The 10,239-nt window shown below is 45.8% G+C and overlaps 1 protein-coding gene across 2 annotated transcripts; it reads right to left on the bottom strand.

Moving 5' to 3' along the window:
- Nucleotides 1-245: 245 nt before the first annotated feature.
- On the bottom strand, nucleotides 246-9,324 carry PRL (prolactin). 2 transcript variants are annotated; one of them, XM_036877005.2, is made up of 5 exons: nucleotides 9,297-9,324; nucleotides 6,862-7,043; nucleotides 4,977-5,084; nucleotides 3,008-3,187; nucleotides 246-1,061 (listed from the first exon to the last, which is right to left on the bottom strand). In XM_036877005.2, exons 1-5 carry the CDS (start codon nucleotides 9,322-9,324, stop codon nucleotides 870-872), a joined length of 690 nt encoding a protein of 229 aa, XP_036732900.1. In that variant the 3' UTR covers nucleotides 246-869. The 2 variants fall into 2 exon arrangements, with proteins under 2 accessions (XP_036732900.1, XP_036732901.1); XM_036877006.2 differs by having other exon boundaries at nucleotides 6,862-7,040.
- Between the last annotated feature and the right edge of the window lie 915 nt (nucleotides 9,325-10,239).

The raw sequence follows: 10,239 nt of genomic DNA, 5'->3' as shown, positions 1-10,239 counted from the left end.
AGGGTGAACATGGCCACTGCATGAGTCACTTTGTGTTTGTCTCGGCTGTGGTCCGAATATCTGTGTGCCCCCCTCCCCTGTTCAGATGTTGAAATCCTAAATCCTGAAAGGTGGTGGGCTTAGCTGGCGGGGCCTTTGGGAGGCAACCTAGGTATGAGCGTGGAGCCTCACGAGAGGGATCGGTGCTCTCCTGAAGCAGACCCGCAGGCTCCCAGTCCCTTCCTGTGTGAGGACTCGGGAGAGGTCTGGCCAGGAGGAGGGCCCTCCCCTGACCGTGCTGTGGGGACACATTCCTGTTGTTTATCTCTGCGATACTTTGGGACAGTGGCCCGGACAGACTGAGACAGTCACCTCACAGTTCCTAGTCGGTCAGGCAAACCTCCCGCTCTTTGGGTGCATCGCAGCCCCACCTGTCCACCTGCCCCGAGGCCGACAGCTGGTGGCATGTAGCAGGCTTGCGTGAAGGGTTCCGAGAATTCAGTCTTCTGGGTAGCCAGCATGGTTAATAATTATCTAGTTCTTTGATTCTAATAACTTGACCCTAATAATTACTGTGGTTCTAAGTAAGCTGCTAATGGTCTGATTTGTCATGCTAGCTTCTGCTCTTTGTGAGAAGTTTTTATAGGAACTGCTCAATGACAGTGATGGGTCTTCTTTTGATTTTCTATTAAATGAAGATAAGAAACTTTGACACACTGCGTTTTCTGATTTTGGCGTCTCTAGGCATCAGTTTTTATTTTTTAAGATGAGACCCATTCCACCCAAGCATGCATTCAAATGCAGTAAGCCTGAAAGAAATTACCACGGATGGCTCGTGACGGGATGGCTCATGACGGGCCGTCCCAGACGTCGGTGGGCAGGATGTGGGCTTAGCAGTTGCTATTGTGGACGATGCGGCACTTCAGGATCTTGAGGTAATTGTCGATCTTATGCGAATCCCTGCGCAGGCAGTGGAGCAGGTTATAAAAAGCGAAGAGGCGAGCATCCTCATCGGCCATCCGCAGGGACGGCAGTCCCGCCCACACGGAGGAGACCTCGTTTTCTTTCACTCCAGGGTGAACCTAATTGCCAAAAGGGGAGTGACTTGTCACTGGTGTTGGCTGGTCTCTGTTCCTTTGCTAACTGTCAGATTTGGATTCGGGGACACGAATGTCAAGCCTTCCAGGCAGGTTTGGGCCCTTGTGCCAGGGTGTGAGAAATCTGCGAGCAATCTGAAAACTAGAGGCAGATCTTGGGGAGGGGGGTTCACCAGCACGTGTGTGACCCCAGACCAAGTATGTTCACAAGGGAGTGGATGGACAGAGAACCCTTAAGTTGCTGTCTGAATGCAGACGCGGGAGCGGCTGGGAGGCCATGGGGGACTCGCCTTGATTCTCTCACCTGAAGAGCCATTTCCCGCCTGGATCTTGTCTCTGACACGCACTCTGTGCTTTGTTTCTTTTGACTGTAATGGCCTTGATAGTTTTCCTGCTTTGAACTGATGCTACTGTCCATCTAAGTGTATTAACTAAAGATGTTAGAAGTGAGAGGATGTGCTTGAAGATTTGAAGTGCAGGTAGCCAGCCAGTGACCAGCAGGAGGCCTTCTCAATCCACCCAGGACAGACAACCCACAGATTCCTCTGGGGAATGGCTGCTTGTGTGAGGACTCTGGGGCGAGAGATGCTGGGAAAGGACCTGTGGGGATGCTGAGATGCCCTGGATCTGAGAGACCACAGGTGGCTCGGCGCCTACGAGGTCAGCTGCTGTGGAGAGCTACTAGGGATGAATGTGGATTGACCATAGGCCCTGACCTGCTAAACTCTCCTGCAGAGTAAGAATTGTTTTTGCCTGGGACTCTCCAGGAGGATGTAAAGCGTGTGTGGGTTTGTGTGTGTTTGTTGATCTGTGTTACATTTATTTATGGCACCTAACCCTGTAGACAAAATCTACTGTTAATAGAGATAGGGATATGAACAAGAATAAGTAAATAAGTGGGAAAAAAAGAACAAAATGAAACATTTTAGAATAAGTTAGTGACTTTTGAAAGTAGGTCCATAGTAGTGAAGAAAATAATGTGGATATCTAAGTGTTTGTTTCATATGCCCTAGGTGCTCTGTATTTGTGTTGGATAGAATCTTCTCCCATGAAAAAGATGGAAATGGCAAATAACGTGCCTTATTCCCAGTAAGAGAAATATAAAATTGCTCCTGTTATAAGTATAATCACATATGTATTTCATTGCATGATCTTTATTTCCAAGAACTTCAGAAAGCTGTTTGGGTGTTACTACTCATACTGAAATTATCCCAAGTGAAGATATTATTGCAAATACTAACTCAGTCTAAATATGACCAATTATTTGGGGAGATTAAATGCAACGATGAAAGTTTTGATTTTGAAGCTACCCTCAAAACAAAATTTAGGATTAGACAACTCTGTAAATTGGAAAGTAAACTCCAGGGAAGGTGTCCCACCCTCTTTTGTGACCCACTGAAATCTTGTGCGTATGGAACAGCGCTGCTACCATGACCTCATCTTTTCCGTCTCCTAGGCTCCCTGAGAGGGTGGGCATGGGGGTGGGAGACACATCAGTCAGTCTGTTTCGATTTCCTCTATTTTCCCTTTCCACTGTCATCCTTTGGTGTGGGGAGGAAAGAGAAAGAATGTGAGAATTCCATGAGTGGATGTCCTGGAATACTTTGAGGAGAACATTTGGCTGTGGATTCTATTCTCCAGTTTTCTTTCCCTCAAAGGTATGTTACTGCCCTGTCCCCGAGCAGGGGTGAGCCCTTGGTGTGCAAGCGTGGAGGAGGCCGCCCGTTCCAGGAGCGCAGTGGGGTTCTAGGGAGCACTGACCACAGAGTCTATCACTGTGACCTATTCTGTTCTCGCTCTGTGTAACAGCAAGCTAGGATATACAGTACCTGAAGTCTTGTCCTGAGAAGTGAGGTGCTTCATACTCATGCCTCATCCCAGAGGTCACCTCTTTCATTAATGAGGAAAAGGAGGGTCCAGGGGCTGCTCACCTGGCCGACTATCTTCTCCATGCCCTCCAAGAGGCGTTTGTTCTGTTCTTCGATCTCTATCGCTCTCGACAGGATGGCATCGGGGGCCTCCTGCATGCCGCGCACTTCCGCGACCAGATGGTAGAGAGGGCCGTTCCAGGAGCGCAGCACCTCGAGGACCAGGTTCAGGAGGTCTTCGTGCTGAGCGGCCGCACAGAACAAGCCCGTTGGGTGAGCATGGTGAGACAAAAGGATCTGGGCTCAGAGGCTGACCCAGAGCATCTCTCTGTTACTCCTGTGTGTATGTAAAATGTAGGTGCTCAAGTTGCAAAAGCATAGAACTTAAGCTGCTGGCTTATACTTTGCTAAAGCAATCTAAAATAATCTGACTTACTCAACTACTTATTCTAATGAGAGTTCTAACTTGTAACGGAGAATTTTGTTTTCCTTCTGAAATTCTACCATCTTTCCGTTCAGTGCGTCGCTTTGTATTTGCTCAGCTTGTCCTTGGGGAGGAAGCAGTGTGTTGCCGGAACGCAGTATGCCTGTGGCTCAGGGGAGAGAGTCCACCCGTGTCAAGGACAGAGAGCCCAGAGCGTTTTCACCCAAAGATCCGGTCATAATAGTGAATCACACAGCTCAGTGACGTATTAATTTGTGGCCTGCAGTTCATGATGGTGGAACAAAGAGCGAAGAAGACGGATTCACACACACCCTCCCCCGACCCGCACTGGCCGCTGCCAGAGTGTCTGCGTGTGGACACACGCCGGTGAATCAGCGGGCACATGCTTCCCTTGCTAACAGCACCACAGGTCTCCCAACGGAGGCAAAGGAAAGGAGGGGTGGAGAAGGGCCGCACAAGGACCGCGCCGGGAGCCGCGAGAGCCGCCGGTGGGCGGTGGGTGAGGGTCTGCGTCCAGTGAGGCCCCGACTCCCTGCTCACCACCGGGTGGCCGGGCACACCCCATATCTCTGCAGACCTGTCTCCTTTTCTCAGCAATTGCAGCAGTGCCTTGTTAGAGGATTTTTTGTGAGGAGTCAAGACAGTGATTCACAGAAATGGCTTTGTAGACTGTCCGGCACTGCGGTAGCTCTCAGGACATTGCAGCTCCCCGCCTCTTCCTTTGCCTTTTCCTTTATTTTATCGTCGTCAATATTATTAATGAGTTTAGCAGAAGGAATGAGTTCTGGCACTGTTAGCAAAGTTGTGAAGAGAGAACAGATTGTATTTATGAGGTATGTAAGTGAAGATGCTTATTTTAAGCCATGTTAAGACAGAGGGTATGGCAGAGAATCAGAAGGAAGAGATTAAAATCATTAAAACCCATCAGAGGCAGGTCAAATGATGGGGGCTTGAAACATGGTCCCCGTTACCATCAGCATAGAGCGATACTCGCCATCATGAGAAGCAGAACGTAACGTATCACAGAATCCGATTTGGGAGGAGACATGCAGTGAAGAAGTAGGAGGTGAAGAGAGTCAGCCGAGAACGAAGAGAGAAGTAGGTGTCAGGCGGCGAGCCTTGACGGTCCCGGAGAGATGGTGCAAATGGAGCGGTGCCACCGGCGTTACTGCTGTCAGTGCAGGGGCCGCGCGTGGTATGTAGTGAGCAAAACTCTATTTGCATTTCTTACACGTCGGTGAGTACTGGAAACCTTACCCTTTACACATGGAAGGCCGCCTTAGCTCAGGCTTCCATGCACTGTGATAGGTGCACTCCTGGGTCTAAGGAAGGGCTAAAACAACGTCGTCTGCATGGACAGCTAATAGACGCGTTACTTATTGTGCTGCTGCGATCTTCCATCAGCATTTGGTTTTACTGGTAACCCCTGAGCCACATAATGTAATTTCTCTCCTTATCTGCTCTCCCTCCATGTTTCTCTGCATGTGCATTACCGTTGCCTGTTACAGAGCCTCTGAAGATCCACAGCACGGCCACCCCAGCCTGCTGCCTCCCGGTTCTGGTGAGAAACCTGGAGAAAAGACTCACCCGGATCTGTTGGGCCTGCTCCTTGTCCTCAGGGGTAGAGAGGGATGAAGTGTGGCAGCTGTTGATGGCCTTGGTAATGAACCCCCGGCCCTGGGCATATCGTTCATCCTGCAAGGGGCCAGGCAAATGCAATTAGTCAAGGTGGTTTGGGTATTGAGTAAATGGACCCAACACCAGAATATTAGCACATTTGATAAGTGCATAACTCTTTAAAAATGAGAGCTACATAAAAATTGAGTCAAAAGAGTTAAGAGAGTCACCTTTCCTCTTTTATTGCTATTATCTCTATAAATGCATGTTTTTTCATTTAACTCTTCTAAATTCCAACCTTTTCCCTTCCCTTGTTTAATTTTGCCCTTTCCACAAGTTACTATTTGGAAAGCAAACACATAAAATACAAAAAAAAAAGAAACATTAAATGTTTTATTAAGTATCATCTTTCTCTAGTATTTGAACCAAACGTGTGCTTATGCAGCTATATTTAGCCATTTAATCTCTTGTTTACTGGGAGTCCAATCAGAAATGCTCCCTTAATAGGCATTATAAAATTCTAACTTTCCTCTGACTAATCCCTGAATCCATACAACCGTACTTTATCATGTTCATCATAGATGCAGAATACAATTTTGTTGATTGTGATAAAATGTTAAGTCAGAAAAACAGTAGGAAATTTTGGGAAATATTAGGCAATGGACTGAGAATAAGAACAGAAAAGAAAGAAACTAACACATTGACAGAGAAAAACCACTTGTTAGCAAAAACTGGAAATTTGAAGACATTGCCAGGAAGATTTGGAAGACAATAGGTAACCAGTCAAAAATGGAAGATAAAAGGAAAGCTATTGAGTGAAAAAAAATGACATAAATATACATTTATTGCAAAATTCAGTGACACTCTTTATGGAGACCCTTTGATTTATTGAAGCTCTAATCTACTGTCTGCTCCTTGGTTGACCTAAATGAGTTAAGATATAATTTTCCAAGTACCTTAAGCAGGAAGAGAATAATTGTTTCCAGTTCTAAGCCAACCATCTTACTGTAGTTCTAAATCCATACACTGGAAATCTTAGAACAGTTCTATTTGTAGCATTTTGTGGTTTCAAAAAAGCTATTAGTGCTTATTTGTTTCCCTGATGTGGTTCAGCTTTGTTTGACTCTGTTCAGTCCTTCCAATTCACTGCTCTGTTCGTTTACGGGATGGCTAGTGTGTGGGGTGGAGAATGCCTAGGGAACGTGCCCACGTACGAGGACAAGAAATCAACATGCTTCCCTCTCCTAAGCCCTACCCCAAAGTGCTTTATGTTGGTGTTGTTATGGACTGAATGTTTGTGTTCCCCCAAAATTTGTATGTTGAAACCCCAACCCCAGTGGGGCCTTTATGGGGGTAATTGAGGTTAAATGAGGTCACAGGTGTGGAGCCCCTGATCCAGCAGATTAGACACCAAACATTCTACCAAGCCTACCCCCACCCCCAACACAGGGAGAAGACAAGATGGGAAGAAGGGAGCGCTTATCAGAACACCCATCTCAGACTTCCTGCCCCCAGAACTGTGAGAAAATGAATTTCTGTTGATTAAGCTACAGACCAGATATTCTGTATGGCAGCTCCAACTGGCTAATACAGGTGCTTAAAATATTTTGGAAATTTTTAAACATAAAACGACTTAAAAGAAATTTAAAAAGCTATTACACTTCTGAAGAATCTTTGAGATTTCAGAAACTGTCCCTTTCTTCTTGTACATTTTATTAACTGATGGCTGCTTTTACCTGCAGCGTGTATTGTTTGAAAGTCAGCTGGCTCAGCTTTCTTGTTGAAAGTGTGCTGTACAGCCCTGTCCCTCACAAGATGGGTTCCTTCTGGAAGAAGTGAGAAATATGGCACTTACAAATTCGCTGAACATTTCTGAGGAGAGTTTATGGATGTAGTGAGACAGGATGACGGCGCGGTCAAACAGGTCTCGGAGGGACACCTGGCAGTTGACAGCCCCGCTGGGGCAGATGGGCAGGGGGGCTGCGCTCTTGCACAGAAGCAGACTTGACGCCAGCAGTAGGAGCACGAGTGACCCTGCTGGAGGGAGACACGAGCTGCTCTGAAATGATCTGTCCAGCTGAGGCCATCGGGAGGGCCCTGCCCCAGTGAGCCTCAGCAGGCTTGGGGCCAGCCTAGCCGGGGCGGGCAAGAGTCAACACCTGCTGTGCAAACCGAGGTATGATTGTATTTGCACAGTTACACAGTTTGAGAACTGGGTTCCCTGCATTTTTGTGCTGCTCCCAGAAGTGCTCTGTCCTTTGCAAACATTTGGAGCCTAAATGAATTCTGAGCCAGGGTGTTGAGGTCATTCTCTCAAGATAGCTTAATGTCTTGGGAGTTTCTGCAGACATTTAACAGCTGGGCTGTCAAGGAGTTTGTGATATTTTAACCCTGTGTTAACTGAAACATGCACGTCAGCTGCTGAAATGCAAGAACAGTGTAGTTGATCTGTTCGTTTTGCCCTCGTGCCTGATAAGAATAATCCCATGCTTGACTGATTGCTACTATTGAGTCTGCAGAGAATTCTAATATAGAAATGATGCTGTAGCCTACATCTGCTCACTTGCCTTAATAGCCCTACGTGTTGTGTTAAATTTTTTTTTTAAATTTCACAGTAACGCTGTGAGCTGGCTTTGGCCTTCCTTGTTACCATCAAATTGTACTGATGGAGCAGAAGGCTCAGGAGACTAAGTGGGTTCCCCAGTGCTGTGACCAGCAGGCAGGGCGGCTGGCCGCCGGGACTGTCCTCATAGCCTGTCATGCTGCCTCGCGCCCGCAGGCTCTCTGTCTCGCGCGGGTCTCGAGGGCAGCAGGGGCCCTGGTGGCGCAGCACGTGTGTGGTCACTGCGACCGCGTGTGAAGGACAACACCTGGCCTTTGAGGGCGTGGTGATGGTGGCCCTCAGAAGCTGATTTTATTCACTTCTTCTGCTCTGCCCACAAGACATTCACTCTGAGTATCTTTGACAATTAGCAGAAATGGGTCAGTCCTTAATTTGACACCTCAGCAGATGGACAGATATGGGCCTCTGATATATCAATAATTTACACTTTCAAAGGAAAGAATGTATTAACATCACTTTTTAATGTGAGTGGAACTTCTCCAAAAAAATATCTGATATAAAAATCTGTTTATCAGAAAACTAAGCTCCTATGGAAGCTCAGGAAATGTAATCGGAAATGTCCATGATGAAAGTAAGCAAGCCCTAAAGATTTATGTGTGAAAAATATCTAAGCCTAAATACCTAAAAATATCTAAAAATTTCGTTTGGTATAGAATATAACTAAACAAAGTTTTAGCTGCAGAATGAAAGGTATCAATCTTGTAAGATGGTTCATGTAACAGACTTTTAATTTTGCAAAAACATGGTGTTTCCAAAAGTTTACATTAGGTACCTCACAGTCGTGTGTTGCAGCTGAATGGATTCTTTAACTTTAGATGTAAATAAAAAGTGCTTTGCTGACAGAGGAATTAGAATGTTCTAGGAAATACATAGCTGAATAGATAATTCATTAACTGACTACATTTACTTGTACATTTATCATTTCTAGGACTTTCATTGTCTAAGATGAGATAAAATAAGTAATGTTTTTGTTCTTCATTTCGTAAAATAGGCTTTCTGGTTGGTACAAGTTCCTTTTTCTTACAAATGTCAACCAAAAGAGTGGAGATGGTTAGTTACCACTGGCCTGTTTTTCCTTCTGAAATGTCATATGGCTTAGACCCAGTCAGCAAGGAGTCGTGAGAGGCGATTCTGCGACTGACGTCTCTGCTGCGGCTTCGAGCTGAACGTGTCCTCAGGTTGACTCACCTTGGCTGATCCATGTTAGGGGCCCGGGAACCAGAAAGTGTTAGTTTCTGCCTTCCGGAGTTGTGATGATGGGACCTGTAGACACTTACAGCCTTACTCCCTCCCAGGGCTTCTCAGCCTGACAGCACTGGCGTTTGGAGCTGGGTGACTCCATGTCCTGCGGGCTGACCTATATGCATTGTAGTGTTTTAGCCACATCTCTGATCTCTACCCACTAGGTAATAGTGGCATCGCCGCCCCACATTAAGGCACCCAGAACACCTGCAGACGTTCACGAAATGTCTCTGGAAGAAGGCGATTCCCCCATTTGAGAACCACTGTTCTCTTCTGTTGTGCCCTTACATGACTGCTTTTATTCAATAGCTCTGCTGACCTCTGTAAACCTGGAACTTCTCTCTGAGAGAATATCAGATGACATTTCAAACCAGTAACCCACAAGTGCTGATAAAACCAACAATTCCACGAGCTGTTGCGCCTACCTTTCTGCGACAACCCTGTCTTGTCCATGGCGGTGATGATGATTTCGAGAAACACACTTTGCGAGAGAAGATCTGCTAGTCCTCCAGCTTTCTCTGTCCCAGATATTGGGTTTATAAGCGTTTGACATCTTCATGAATATGTGTAATCAGGCGTTCTCTAGTCTGCTGCCATTCGTCTATTTCCGTCACTAAAATAGCCCCCATAATTTCAAACATCGAATGGCATTTCATTCCTTATTCATATTCATATGAATGAACAACCTTCAGAGGATTTTGATTAATTACACCAAAAGGAAATGAGAGACTTGATGAAGAGGAGATCGGGAGACCATTCTGGGTTAGAGGATCTGTAAAACTACATACGTCATTTACTTTAAAATTTACCTCCACTTCCCTGCAGTTTCTTGAATGTGGATGGCATCACTTGTGCTTAAGTGTGTCATATTTTATCAAGGGGTTTTCTTTTTTTCATTCAAAATTGCTAGGTGTAGTCAAGATTTCAAAACTTACCCACTACATACCAGGAAATATACAAAAAGGATCAGAAAGTAGGACTCTGATGTCCTCCTTATACTCTCTTTCCATGTCTCTCATTTTTGTCTCCAGTTTACACATTCTGTCTTGTTCTTCTTAAAATGACACATCTGTTTGGCACTTTGTTTCAGTGTGGGCATTTTTGTGTGTCTATTTCTTTTGATTTTAACATACATGTAAAGTTGTATTATCTTCCCCAGTTTACAGATTAAAAAACAGGCTTGGAGAGAGTAGATGTTAAGGATAGAGAAGTAATAGGTCCATGTAGACCATCAGGTGGGGTGCGAAGCAGGCCTGGAAGTGAGTCCTTCAACAACCCCACTATGCACCTGCCTGTAAGACGAACACAGTCCTGAGCAATCATTTCCTCTGTCTTGGGGGACAGGTGGATTGACTGCTATCACCTTGC

The sequence above is a fragment of the Manis pentadactyla genome, chromosome 16 (assembly GCF_030020395.1).
Source record: "Manis pentadactyla isolate mManPen7 chromosome 16, mManPen7.hap1, whole genome shotgun sequence".
Taxonomy (NCBI): domain Eukaryota; kingdom Metazoa; phylum Chordata; class Mammalia; order Pholidota; family Manidae; genus Manis; species Manis pentadactyla.
The sequence above is the reverse complement of the archived record's forward strand: the minus strand, read 5'-3'. Positions and strand labels throughout refer to the sequence as shown.